This window comes from Atheta coriaria, unplaced genomic scaffold (genome assembly GCF_025399875.1).
Source record: "Atheta coriaria isolate IRGN ID8LTWV9N9 unplaced genomic scaffold, Caltech_Dcor_3.1 hic_scaffold_4_pilon, whole genome shotgun sequence".
NCBI classification, from domain to species: domain Eukaryota; kingdom Metazoa; phylum Arthropoda; class Insecta; order Coleoptera; family Staphylinidae; genus Dalotia; species Dalotia coriaria.
In genome coordinates, this window is record NW_027045446.1 from 3,601,442 (window position 1) to 3,616,625 (window position 15,184).

Sequence of the window (15,184 nt, forward strand, 5' to 3'; positions counted from 1 at the left end):
ATTCTATTTTCATTTAAAGATCATCGCATTTTGTGTTTAGTGTATTACGACGTGACCAACTTGTAACAATGAGATGTGTTGAAGTAATTTAGCACCTCTAGACAAACAGGAATATCATATGTAAATGACTTCAGTTCCTATAATGTTTATTAAAATTTTGTTTTGAAAAAAATGAGGTTTCTATTCAGCATTACTAGACATAACAAATTCCAACATCTTCCAACACCTTTTGCCAAAGTCTGTTCTGATGCGTATCCAACTTAAGTCGCTACAAATAATTAAGCACCCTGCTCATTATTTATCCTCCTTTCTCGTTTGCGGTCAGCACGATGACAGATATATGTTTTGATCGCCGCGCAAGATAATGACATCCACATAAAACGCGTTCGAAGCGCTTCATAATTCCTTTGCGGCACTCGCCGAAGCAATCAGGGAGCCAGCCTGCGCGGTGCTCGACGAAACACGCTTAGATAGCCGCGGCATGTCACTGATGTAATACCAGCTCGACGACGTTGATCAATATGCTTATAGTGCGGCACGCAAATACAATAAATCTATTTTATGGCTCTACCCAATTACACGCCGACAGGCCGATCTATTAAATAAGAGAAGTTTATTAATTGCTTTCTCTCTACCTCCGTGTATTCTCGAAATACATCAAGTGTCGACCGCCGCTCGGAGCTACCGTATACCTCGGCAGTCAGGCGAGACAGGCCAAGACAGACGGCATTTGAATGTGGGCTGAAGGAGCGAATTAAAAAGACGACACCCGCGGTGCAGCCGTGGGCTGTTTGCCTGCTAACTGCTCCTCCGATGTAGGAAATTGGTATATTGGTGAGTACCACCCGGGAAACGCATTCCGGATTATAAAAAACAGGTCTAGTGTTGAAGTATGGTTATGATGGCGTCGTGAAGCTGCAGGTCGGTTCGGTACATGTCAGTTCCTTTCGCTGTCGTGCGCAAAATGCTCCTCGCCTGTTTGGTTCTTCATACGCGCTCGGATGCGATCCGACGGGCTGTCGCAATGAATCTCGGGCGCATAAATTGCAACCGAGCGACTGTCGCCGTCACTCATACGGCATTCAAATGATCTTAATTAGTCCGCTGGCGTGCCACGACGATCCGTCGACAGTCATTATTCCGACAGCGCGTTATCGGCGTTCCGGCGCGCAGGGACACCTTCCTTCCTCGTTCGCGCTTCGTGTTGTCGTCCGTCGACGGGTTTTATTAAAGCGAGCGCGACACCGCGTAATTTTCCCGCGCGCCCGCCTTCCATTACGTATGCAAATCGCGCAAAGTTGATAAAATGCAGATCCAATTTTTGCCCGACCCGGCTATCGCGCGCGTTCACCCGACATGTAAACCAGACAGCTAACTGGCAGCCTTACTGCGCGCCACAGACAGCTGACAGCCAACAACTTGCTGCGCGCCACCACCGCCGCCGCCATACAAGAATGCCACGTCGAATATTAGCCGGTGTTGATCACATCATAATGTTCCTCAACATGTCCTAAACTCGTGCGCGTAATCCTTTCCAAGCTGAAGGCAACCCACGTTACGAACCATTTGCCTCATCCTTTTTGACAGGTCCTGAACACATTCAGGACCGCAACAACAATATACTCCTAATAACATAACTACACTAACTAAAGATATTGATACGACTCTGTACGAGGGTGAGAACAAACGTGTCAAATTGAATCAGCAAGATAATGCAAATTGAAATCCTATATCCACATTAATCCTTCCTAGATTCTGTCGAATAAATTGACAAACCTTGACCCTCTAGAGAGTCGAGTCTAGCGATTGAATAATATTGGTGAATAATAGATGCAGTTTCTTCTCAACACATGTCAGATTGCATGTTGTGTGATTGATGTCATGATGTAGAATTGGATTTGTTGTGAATTGAATACGTTCCGACGTTTCTGGTGAACCCTCTTTTTCCCCTTATAGAAGAACAGATACAACGTGTCGGCACGTAATCCTCTCTTGAAGGACTTTGAAAAAAGTGACAAAAGTGATGCTAAAATCGGAACATTTTCACGAGAAAAAAAATCTATGAGTGACTATTGTAAGAAACAAAACAAGCATGAAAAGAAAATAGGAGTAGATGAACGTGCGCACATGTGTCGCGCAAATGAATGCGCCGTTGAATGCGCGCTGCGCGGATTTGTTTAGTCGTTTTGTACGGTTCTTAATTATACTGTCAAGTTGTCAGACACTTTACGCCATCCGCGGGCGAGCGCACATTCACGCCGCCGAATGCATGCGCGCCGAGATGACGCGTATCCGCGCAGAAACGCAGCACGACATGGCTGTGCGCTCTGGCTTATTGTGCGCCGATGATGTGCAATGACGCTGCCATACTTCTCGCGGTGACGGCTGCTGAAAGAGGCCGATAATAAACGCGCATTGTGCGCTTCCTTTCCGTCGCGGCATTGCGCCGCACAATGGTCAATTACCTGTCGTGATATGGCAGACTATTCACTAGCTGACGCGCGCGGTCTTCGAAGACTTTAAAGGCGCCGCCAACCGCGCCAAGCAAGGCGAAATGAATTAAATGAATATGCATGTGGGCTACAAGTGGATCAACTATTTTATTTGATGAATTTATCGATTTCACTGCTGCTAGTCAACTTGAAAATATACAAACCTATATTTTAATCTCATCTGAAATGTGCGCTAAATCATGATTAATGATTGCGGTCGTAAATTTACAAACTCGAAATCGTCGAGCCTAGATTTTAATTGCTTTAGTTTTGGCGAAATATTTAAAACGAAAAATATAATGTATTCAACAAATCGTAACGCATTCATTACGCTCGGAGGCGTTTTATCTGCGTCTGTTCTGTGCTTTGCTCGTTCGTTTTTTTAATGTATCGCGTTGCTTAATGAGATTTATCGCTACTCCTTTATAAAATAAATGTGTTTTCACAAAACCGTAAAATTCTAGTCGGCTTTAGCTAAAGGAATGCTAATAGCCCGTCTCTCAGCACATAGTTTTATTTATAAATGCTCCTGTGAAAATACCAACGACGACCAATTTATAAAAGGCGCGCAAACGGCGCAACGTCGCGCCGCGCTCTTTTGACGTGAAGAACGCGCTGCAATTGCTTGTAACCGACGAATGAAAGAGACTGCTTAAAGTCGGTAATTCTTCTTCTTCAACGTCTACTCAAGCAAATAGTAAATACAATATGTGGCAAGAAGATAACTAAATTTTGCTAAAGTTGTGTATTTTTGATGTCGATCGTGTTGAATCAAATCATTTGAGAGTGATTAATAATAATTTATACAATTACACCGTGATAAATGGATATCTTTATCATTCGAAAAGGAAATTATGGTCATATTTCAACAAGATGAATGCGTTTGATCTCGGGGAGAGCGTCCGTTCATATCGCGCGTATCTCGGCCGTTTTAATAATTTGCATGTCGGTCGGTGATAAATATCTACACGAAGATCAATTCACAGCTCGTTCTGCACGCTCATTCTCGCGCTTATCCTCGCGCTCACTTTTGCTTCGCGTCGATTAAACGGCTTTGGCAGTGCTTCAAAATTGCAATTAATTATTCTTTCGTTCCCCTTTCCGTATCGCTCATATCTTTCACTTTTAATTTTAATCAACGCCATAAATTATTCCGGAGATAAATAATCATTCTGCAGCGATCTGTGTAGCGGGCATTAAATTTGTAACTGCAGCTGTTTGTTTGCAATGCCTCCGAACTCACAAACGCAAACCGGCAGGGCTTTGTCTGTTCGAGCGTGTGTTGTTGAAGTGAAAAACGATTTTAATTTCGCCGGCTCACCACCGTATCAAACGATTAGATTCCGCTCTAGGGATCAAGGTCATAGTTAATCCCTTCGTGCCTAATCCGAGTGTGGCTAAGACGTCTTTTTAGAAGTTGTGTGCAGCGGTTATGATTACCATCTTCATCTACACATGGATAAACAATTTGCAGGCAATGAACGCATCAGCAGCCGTCGAAAGTTGCTACAAAAGATAAGTACCCGAAAGGCTGAAGTGTACAAGAATCAAAGAGGGATAGTACTCGCACATATGATATTCCACCCTATGTTGATCTACAATTTTGTATCACAATAGACCAAGATCTGATATTTGATATTATCACACATAAAGCAATCAGCACATGGCACGCTGAAGTAATTTTTCCTCAACAAGGTTAATAGTTACAACTTGAATACAAATCAACCCCATGTCAAAAAACACGTATAAATATTAAATACTAATCACAAGTAGGACTCGCATGATGTTTATGTGTTTAAGTGTGGGGTTGGCGTAGGGATTGAAATTGTTATGTAAATGTAAATGACGCAGCACCCCTATCAAAATGCTTTCTCACTTTTCACTCCCGGTTCGCACGACGGGCGACAGAAAAAAAACTCCACCACACAAAAACGCATTCTATTAAAATATATGACCTGATTAGACTGTATAATACACGTCAGCTAGGTGTGAGAATGCGCGACCGGAAGTCGGTCGTAAATCAAAACGCGTCTGTCGGCGTGCCGCTTTCGGTGATAACGCGAGCACCAACACCACCATCGCCATCGCCAGCAGCCTTTCCGGCGCTATTATTACGCGGCTATTAACGAGAGAGAAAGGTATTAATTAAAACATAACAAGCTCGATGTTAATTACGCCTCGCCCGTACAACATATCCATAACATTAATATTATGTCGGGGCTAATTAGCGAATTTAATTATCGTAAATTATCCGCGAGCAGCCGCAGATTCCCAAAGATATATAGCGTGTATTAGTGTGTGGTTAGTACGGGCCTGCGTTAAAATTTCCATTTTGGCGACGAAATGCAACAAAATGAAAAGTTATGACTTTTGTAGGCGCACAACTACTCGTATCAGCGGCTTCGCGTAATAAGTGCCATCATTTACAATGCGCATTACGCGAATACTTTATATTATTATGCTATTAATTATCATTTTTGCTTAATTTGCAAGCGCGCACGTTCGCACGCGCAGCCGTATTAATTTAATTTGCAAATTGCGCGCCAACATACGCTTCGCAGTTTTACATTTTCGCGCATTTGCATTCGCTTTCCTGCGATAACATTTAATAATATACCGTGAATACACGTGCATACAGGGTATTTGGTTAATACATTAGCCTATGACATGTTTATGTATTGTTTTTATCAATTCCATTAGCAGTCACACACATAAATTAGAATCATGTGCCGGACATTTTTTGCTCGTAATTCATTCCTGACGTCGATGAATTTTAAACGTGTCGATTTTTGGTGGAAGCTATCAATTCCGCATGCAATTAACATTTTTACGACGCATTCTTTGCGTTAGCTTATCGTTTTGTAGAATTTTACGCGGTTTTATTGTCGATTATATATGATTTGCATATAAATTTAATTAATGGCAATAAATACGAATTTTTATTCGCCAGTTGACCCTGTATATCTCACGATTATATGCATAATTATTCGTATCGGTACAAAATCCATAAAGATGTTTAGATATGTCTATATTCAATTCAAACAGTTCGTTTGGCATATTTATTCTGAGAATTTAATGGGAATATACAGAATATTTATACATTATTTAATGTAGAAGACGATTAAAAATGATGTCGTAATAAAAGTCTGTGAACATCATCTTTATACGAACGCTTGCGATAAATAAGATGAATGCCGAATGAAATAAATATTTATTTTAGACGTTTTTAGTGTGCTCACGGCCATCTGTTTCATGTTTGACTCAATAAAATGTGAAATAATTAAAACACCTTGTAGAATGTGAAATATTTTATAAATTATTTTCCTATAACTTCGATTAATTAATGCCGTTTGCATCGATTCCCGTTTTATAATGATATCCATTTGCATATGTAGATTGCCGTGTTCGACTTCGGTTAATGGAATCGAATAATGAATAAAACGCACTCACATGAATATATGTTATGCTAAATATGTCTATAGGTACGTTTATACGAATGTTGAAAAAACCAACATATTAATGGCAATTGGATGTTAACATTTCATTCGCGGGCGCGCGGACGCCATAAAATTTTAATTAATTACATCACACCAGTGTAAACATCGACACAACAACTCAATAAAATTTTAAACAAACTGACATGTCACAATTTGAAATATTGTAATTAGTTTGTATATAGGTATTATACGATATTTTTCAATAATTTGATATGTCAAATGTTAGTTGTTAATGAAGCGGTTTATCACGAAGTATTTTTAGATAAAACGGACATTCTAGCGACATCTTTGAATATTTTTAAGAGTTCAGTTTAAAATCGACTGTTTGGGTTATTGAATCGGGCATTTGATAACCGATCGTGCATAGAATTAAATGGCGTTGCAGAGGTGTACCTGTAATCGCTCGCAAGTACACAGATTTTTTTGAACAACGTTATTAAATTGAACATCTACAAACTAAGCAAAAATAGTCAAAGTTTATATTATTTACATTTAAATCGCATCGTATACTACATAATATCTGTTAATTAATCGTAAAACTTTTATTTAAATATTCTTTACAAGCGCCCAATAAGATAAAATCAATGTAAATTGATAAAAGTTGCTATTGGGATAGTGACAGAGCGCAAATCACATAATTCTTTATGATAAAATAGTAAATTCATTCACATATTCTTTACTTTTATTATTTTTAATTGATTCACTTGACATTTCAAGCGTGAAATGTGATAAAGTGGACGTGAGTTGATAAAATCCGCTGCTACGATAGTCAATGTTTACAAAACATTACAAGAACGATGTGGTAAACTCGCGGGAATATTTTTAGTCAAAAAGGACATCCTAGCGACATCTTGGAATGCTCTTAAAAGTACTATTTAAATTCGACTATTTGTTTATTCAATCGTGCATGTTTGTGATGTGTGAGTGAAGGTATTGAATAACAGAAACTATAAAAATTCTGTTATTCTATTTACAGTTTGATTAAACCCTCAAAACCTTTTGGAAGTGCCTTAAAATGACTTTATAAATTGCCATTACTCAAAAATTTAAAAGCAAGCTGTATCATTCTGCCATCCAGTATCACTCCAAATTAATTCGAGTGTCTTTGATTTAAAATGTAGTTTAGAATTATAAATTTCTTATTTGTATAAAAACAATGATTTGTGTAGTAAAATTGCTACAATCATTTGTCAATAAGTTGAAATAGCTCAGTTGGGAGAGCCTTATTCTGAAGATCAAAATGTCTCTGGTTCAATCCCTGGTTTCGGCACGTTGCTTTTGCTAGAGATTTATCGTACGAGTACCACTGCAAAATTTCGTTTTGGTTGTGGTTTGCAAAATAACACCCTGTATCTCGCAAACTAATAGTCTTTTTTACAGTTTCTCACCGACATGTTAGAGTTAGATAGTTCCCCTACACGATGCATACATATCCAACCTCCTAGCCCTCCTGAATATGCTCTAAAATGTTTCCTAGAAAGTAGCATTTTTCACAAAGTATGTAAATATGGTGTGGAAATCACCCTGTATCTTTTGAACTAATTAACTGTTATAGATCTTCTTATTCCTTCGAATTGCCCTTTAAAAATTGACATTTTTCACAAAATTTGAAAACATAGTATGGAAAACACGCTGTATTATCCGAACTAATTGAGTTTTTTCAATTTTTTATACCCATGTTCAAGCTCTAGAACCCCTCTGCCCCAAGTATAATTTTCAATCTTCTACCCCTTTTAAAAGTGCTCTTAAACTCCCTTTAAATATTGGCATTCTTCAAAAAAATCGAAAACATGATGTGAAAAACACTCTGTATTTTGTGAATTAATTAATTTTTTTAAAGTTTCTCACTGTCATATTAAAGTTCGAGAGTCTCTCTATAAGATGCTCTATAAGACTTCTAGCACTTCCGGAAATGCAATTAAAAAAATATTGAAAACATGGTATGGAAAACACACTGTATCTCATAAACGAATGGACGACTTTTTATGATTTTGTCACCGCCATGTTATAGATCAAGAGTTCCTCTAGAGTCTAGACGATGCATATTTCTTCTGTTTTCTAGCCCCTTCAGAAGTATCCTGGAATGCCCATTAAAAATGAGCAATTTTTAAAAAGATTGAAAACATAGTGTAGAAAACACCCTATATCTCGTGAATTGTTTGGCTTTTTTGGAGTTCCTTTTTCCCATGTCAAAGTTCGGGAGTTCCTCAACACGACGCTAATATATCCAACCCCCTAGCCCTTTTAAAAGTGCCCTAAAATGCACTTTAAAAATGAGCAATTTTCAAAAAAAATTGAAAACATAATGTGGAAAACACCATATATCTCGTGAACTATTTAATTTTTTTGGAGTTTCTTTCCGCCATGTTAATTTTTGTCTCAAAAATTTCAATTGAATGGCGGGATTGCCGTCTACCTGTAATCGTTCGCAAGGACACGGATTTCAATGAACAGCATTATTAAATTGAATTAGCATTATTGAATTTAATATATCGAGCGTGGATAGTTATAGATTATATTATTTAGAATATATTTTATAATATCTGTTAATCAATCACATAACTAGATGATTTATTTAAATATTTTTTACTTTTTTGATTTTACTCCAAGCGTAAAATAAGACAAAGTCAATATAAATTGATAAAAACTGCTATTTGGTTAGTGACAGAGCGCAAATCACATATAATGAGTTTATTTTGATAAAATAGTGGATTCATTCACCTACTCTTCACTTTTATGGGGTGTATGATTGAGAGTCGATTGTGTGTTTCTGACAGGCTTGGTCAGTCATCAAAGAAGCCGATCGCGTTTGTATACTCGCAATCATATAACCTAAATACTGTAGCGTTGCCAAACATTTGCATACACTAATCTATCTCTAACAATAAAATTAATTAGCCATTTCGAGATGAATAGCTTTGTGTTTTTAATTCGCTTTTTATTATGCCTATTTCGTGCCAACCACGGCAAGACAAACATAATTAATTGCGCGTTCATTTTTACAGCACATAATGAATATTACACGTTTGACTTTTAATGGTGTTCATTATTAAAGCGGCAGTCGTAAACTTGTTATGTGCTTCCCGCGGCATAACAAATTGCCATTCGCAATCGCGCCAACGTACGAGCGAACGTTTCGACAGCGTTCGAAGAGATTTATTAATAAATGCCTGCCATTCATATGCTCGTAAGTGCTTTCAACAAATCTGTCGACATCAGAAGATGCAAATACACACACACGCACACACGATTCTAAATGTTTCCCGGCTCGCAAATAAATTTCAACTAAATCACGAATAGAGATATATAGAAGTTAAAATTTTCATAAATTTTATTCAGCCGACTCTGTGAGGTAAGTGCACTTGTTTGCAGCAAGTTTTCCGAACATTTCCGTTCGATTGCGGCGTCGTATTGCAGCACAAAGCGCCGACACATTCAATAAGAACGCGCCGACGAAGAAGAACGCCCGACCGATCGCGATTTAAATCAAAGCGATCCAATAAATCTTCCGGCCTAGCTGAATTTGCAATGAATGAACGAACCGACTTCCAACTTCCAACCTCCAACATTTCTCTTGGAACACACACACACACTTCTCTTCACTGTTGCATTCGTCGTCTGCCGACTTTTTACAGCAACTTGCTTCGAATGTATCGGCGCATCAATTGATCTTCGTACCAACGCGCTTTGAACCCGATTACAATGGGTATCCGATTTGATATGCGACGCCGATCAATAATTGACTTTAAATTTGTGCGTTGCGCCGAAACTAAAAACTTTCAAACATTATCAATATACTCGCATAGCGACTGTATTCACTCGAGTCTTTTCAATAACGTTTTATTCCAGTCGAAAAGCTGTTTTGTACGGTTGAAACTTTTCCAAAACTCTTCGGGTCTTTTCCTCTGTGCGTGCAAATTTAGCACCGAACGCGCCCGGCAGCGGATTTAATTTCATGGCGCATTTGTTACACGAATTTATAACTCCATAAAACGTTCGTTTAAACGAGCAGGTATGAATATGTACATATCGTTGTGTCGTGTGCATGCATTTTCGGATGCGAGAAAACCTCGTTAAAAATTGCGAAACTCTTCGCATATCCGTGCAGGCAGCAACGGCGATTATCTGCAATCTGAGCGTATTTAATTATGACTCACTTTTAGAGTCTGTGTTAAAACGGAATAAAAATTTAATTGTATTATTATTCATAGAAACGAGGCCAGCGCAGCATAAAACGGTTTTATATTTTATGTTACGACTTTCGGAGTTTACGGAGCCGAGGAATTAACACTCATTTGTTTTCGCATTTGCATTCAAACTGTGGGTGAAAATATTTTCCATAGTATCACTGGTGCCACCTGCACGCCAGCAGGACTTTTACAAATGACCTCGCTCTCCCACTCCGTTGAATTCAAGGATATTTTCAAGAAAGGAACATAGATGCCGCTACCAGGACCATTCTAGCACGCTGAACACGGAATAGTACAGCAGAAACACAACAGATGGACATACATGTATCACAACGTACAAATATTTGTTTTGATAACATCAAAAGCTTGTTATGTTATGTGTAATCTCTTATCTCAATATCTGAATGATGATTAATCTCAATCAGACATTCAAATGCTTGCCCAAAAAGATATGTACACTATTAATAGGTTTTCAACGTCTAACAACACATAATCCACGAACTTTGTTGTGTAATTTGATTGATAACAGCGATTAACATGTAATATGCTAATGAACAGCTGGGGCACTTGAGATAATTTTTTGCGTTTGAGACTTCGATACTATATATTTCCGAGATGAAGCGTACTGAGTCTCGGTACTTTCGTACCGCGGTCAGAGGTGTTTCTAAATTATTGCTAAGAAATAGTGTTACTAATAATGGCCAAAGCGAAGAAAGTTCCAAATGATCCAATGGCAGTGCGCTGGGCGGAGAAATACAGTGATAGTTTGGATACCGGTTGGTCAAAACTGCCAAGTTTTGTGTCGAAGATAGTGGCCACGATAGCAATTTGTTTACTTGGTCTTTCAATCAACGGTATGTAATTATTTTGTATACTTTTGATTGGTGCTTGATTTTTTTATTCATTGTTGCATTGTGATACTGTTTTAAAGAAAAATCAAACAGTGGTCAATGATCTGGGTTCCGGTTGCTATGGATTTTCGGGTTATTGTGTTTCAAATAGAAAGGAACTCGTAAATATCGTACGTTCCCCTCAAAACATTGCTTTTCATTGTTTGCCGGCGACTTTGCCCTGGTTCTTTCACAATTTCAGTTTTCCAACAACAGAAAAACATGTATCACACTATACTTGTTGTTTTGAAACGACCTAAATCATATTACTATTTTATAATAACGTATTTTGTATTCTGTATTCAAAGTTGTTTATTTACTTTATTTGATAAAAATTTTATGTTTTACATCGGAAGTATATTTCAATAACATAAATAATTTGGGTTTTTATAGGTGAATGGCTGAATATATCCGTGCATATTGCAAAGCAATTCGGTTACTTCAACCAGAAAGCAATTCTGGAACATTGGTCCGACATCTGGGAGAAACGCTTTGCAAACCTATGGGGTTTCTGGCTGGGCGCCGTCATTGTTTCCTACACTATCTATTTCGTGATCGGAGGCTTCCTACACGTGAGTTACGCATAGTCAATGACATCGTTAAGTTACATTTCTTTCTGTTTGAACAAACAAGCATACCTGAGGCAATATTCGGGTGGCACGACCTAAGATATCGAAGTATTCCGCTTCCGAAAGCAATATGCTCGAAAAATAAAAAAAGATGGCACCCCGCGAAAATGGAAAGGATGGCCGCCTCCGGCGCTGGCTCTAAAGTTGTAGTAAACTCTTCGGCACCAAAAGGTGCAAATTGCCTTTTACGATGGTCACATAAACATTTGTCGTCGTCCGTCAGCGACTACGTGCCGATGCCGTGGTGTAAACATGCCGAGGCGACGAAAAGACGCGATAAAACAATGAGCAAAAACCTGCCATGCAAAAAAAAAACATACAAGCAACGTTAGAGTGGCGATGGAGAGTGCGGCTCGTAAAATTTTAGAGCTTGTTTCTATGCATGGATAATCGTATGCTATGTGGATGTCGCGAGGTCGTTGGCAATAAGAAAAGGTGACATTTTATTGTATTTGCTTTCAGTGGTACTTTTACGTGCGACAACGGGATCGCCCCGAGGAATGGAAATGCCAGCCGAAGAAGTGGCTTTCGCCTGAATTGGAGCTGCATGAAATTCTGTTCGGCAGCTTTACTCTGCTGGTGAACAGCTCGGCGTCGGCATTAGTCAGCTGTTACATCAGCAACGGCGGATACAGCACCGTTTATTATAATTTCGGCGATTATCCGTGGTGGTGGAATCTGCTGCAAGTGCCAATCGTATTCATCTATCAGGTAAGCTCCCAACTTCAACAATGAGCCAGTGATGAGCAAATTTGCAATTTGAAAGCAAACATGCATGAATCGTGAGATCTAGAAGCTATTTTTCAAAGATGATTGCGCAGCAGTCTATTGTACACTAATTAATTTAATGTGTACATAATGCGGAGGCGAAGACCAACAATCCCGTCGCCAAAAGGACGGAATGCGTATTAATTATGTGTCTATTTTGTTAATAGGATTACATAACGTATCTGATACACAGATTGTACCATACGCCATTCCTCTACAAACACTTCCATAAGCTTCACCACAAGTACAAACAACCAACTGCGTTTTCGGTAACCGCCATCCATCCAGTGGAAAGTCTCCACATACAATCGACGTATCTAGTGCCACTATTTGTCCTTCCTGTGCACTGGCGTAAGTAGTACCACAGCAAACAGCCTAACGAGCTCATTTGATGTCACTAACAAGGTGTTAGCCTACATTTTCAATCATTAAACATATTAATCCGTATTAGGCTATAACGCATTTCTATACCACATTGTATTTACCGATATGTTTCAGTTCCCTACTACGCCATTCAGATCTACGTGTATTATCACGGCATCATCGATCACTCCGGAGTGAATTTCAAAGCGTACTGGTGGCAACCGTGGCAACCCGACGCGATCTTCCATGACAATCATCACCAATATTTCCATGTTAACTTTGGCTTCAACTGCTTCATATGGGATAAAGTAAGCGCTTCCTTCATTCTCGCCACCTTCGAGAGGCTTTAGATAGTCCTATGAACCCTACACGCCCCGTTTCATGACTCAATGCACTTTATACACTTCCAGCTGCACGGGACCTACAGGCGAAAGGATCGGATTTACACCGAAGATATATATTACGGTCGCGGCAAGGCAATCAGCGAGGTGACCCACGAGGAGCTCGACGCGGACATCAAGGAGAGATTGTCGGAGAATCCGCTTGCCTATCGCAGCAACGAATTGGACTTCAAATTGACTAACAACGACTTGAAATCGACCAATGGTTCCGCCAAGAAGGCAAAAAGTACGAAAGCCGTTAAGGCACAAAAGAACAACGTAAATACTCCTAATTCAGCTGCCAAAAAATCCAAGTCTACTAAGAAGAATTAACCATGTATTTGCGCTTGATATTTTGAAAGTCGTGAAAACTGTAAAACTTTCAATTTTGCAAATGCGCGTTGTTAATATAGCAATCGTTGTTTTTGTTTTGTTTTTGAGGGTAGTTCATGGACAGTGACATCTTTGAGATGTCTCCCAACGGCCCCCGATGAAATCGATAGTTTGATACATTCTGAGTTTTAGTGTTAGGTTTTATGATCCATAAAGCGGGCGCTGTCTCGCGAGCGAGCGGACGTAACATTTTATACGGTTTTATCTACTCCGTCGGGTCAGTATCTCTGGTGCAGCTGCCGCGCAGAAAAATGTAGCATGCACAATTTCCCGCATTAGTTCTTTACGGTAGTTTTACAACAATGCCTTGCATCCTAATTAAATTATACGCGGGGGGCTTTTCATGACTACTGCGCGCGCGCATCGCGCTCGTCGTTTTAATTGCTTTAATCTTGATAAAGCAGATCATTTTTATACATTGTAACTTTACGCGCGTATATACAGATTTATTAGGTTTTTACAAGTTGCATTTTTTTATTGTAAAGCATTTGTTTTTAAAGGAAAACATTTTGCATGCCTGGAATGTTTGCGTGGATAATATAATACGACATCATTTGTTAGCACACTAATAGGAGGAGCAGGCCCTTCTCGATAATGAAGAGCCAGGCGGGCATCTATATGAGAGCGGACATTCAGCGGCTTGCTAATTATCCGAGCGCGCGCACACGACGGCAATGACACTGCCGGTCGACAGCGGCCGCATGTAAACACCTTCATTATGTCGTACGTACACCACGCCGACGCCGAAAACGCTTTGTTATTTCTTGTGGAATATCAAAAGTGTCGTCGCAGCCGCCCGCCTCTCCGCGCAATAAAAGGTTAATGGGCGCCTACTAATAGGCGGCGGCATGAAAACGGATGAGTTTCATGCGGCACATCATTTAAAGTGCGCGTGCCGCGCCTCTGCCCCTTCGAGCGACACAATTTTCAACCGGGCGCTGTCATCGTAACCGTAAAAATCATAAAAAGCATTAGGTATAACCAACTTTATGCCCTCGGAAAAGTTATGCTACAGACGGAATAAAATTACAGTTACACTCGGTAGAAAATGATCAGGGTGAGTAGTGTAATAGCGATTGATGGATCTTATCGAAATATGGTGTAGTAATGATGTGTGCTAGCACCGGGCCCAAAACGCAACTCGAATTGACACGTAACAAAGGGAATCAATATTTTCTAACGGCGCCACGGGGTAGTCGTCAGTCACGCGAGGTCCCTTCCTTGCCGCGGGGCGCTCGATCGCATCGGGATCAATCTAACTTAACCGGTGTTTAAAAGTAGTTTGTTTTGGCACATAAATACGGTTCGTGATTGGATAATCGGATAGCTGTCACGACACTTCCGATTTACAGAATGGGGGTGCGCCACGACACCCCAACGCCTCGATCTTGGATCGAAACGTGCCGATCCACGCGGGTTTACCCTGAGGTTGTGTTGGTGGGCTGGAAGGTTGTTACAATACTGAGTCTGACAACATTACAGCGACAGCATCGTTACACCGCTCGAAGTGCACGATCACGATGACGGCGTCGATAGTGTCGATGTGGGCGATGGTTGTCGAGTGTAGGATGCACGTCGGATT

At 39.8% G+C, this 15,184-nt stretch overlaps 1 protein-coding gene across 1 annotated transcript; it reads left to right on the plus strand.

The window, feature by feature from the left end:
• Positions 1-10,783: 10,783 nt before the first annotated feature.
• Positions 10,784-13,634, plus strand: LOC135791034 (methylsterol monooxygenase 1-like). The gene is made up of 6 exons (XM_065301345.1): positions 10,784-11,033; positions 11,463-11,641; positions 12,161-12,409; positions 12,634-12,817; positions 12,965-13,137; positions 13,240-13,634. Exons 1-6 carry the CDS (start codon positions 10,877-10,879, stop codon positions 13,540-13,542), a joined length of 1,245 nt encoding a protein of 414 aa, XP_065157417.1. The 5' UTR covers positions 10,784-10,876; the 3' UTR covers positions 13,543-13,634.
• The last annotated feature ends 1,550 nt before the right edge of the window (positions 13,635-15,184 follow it).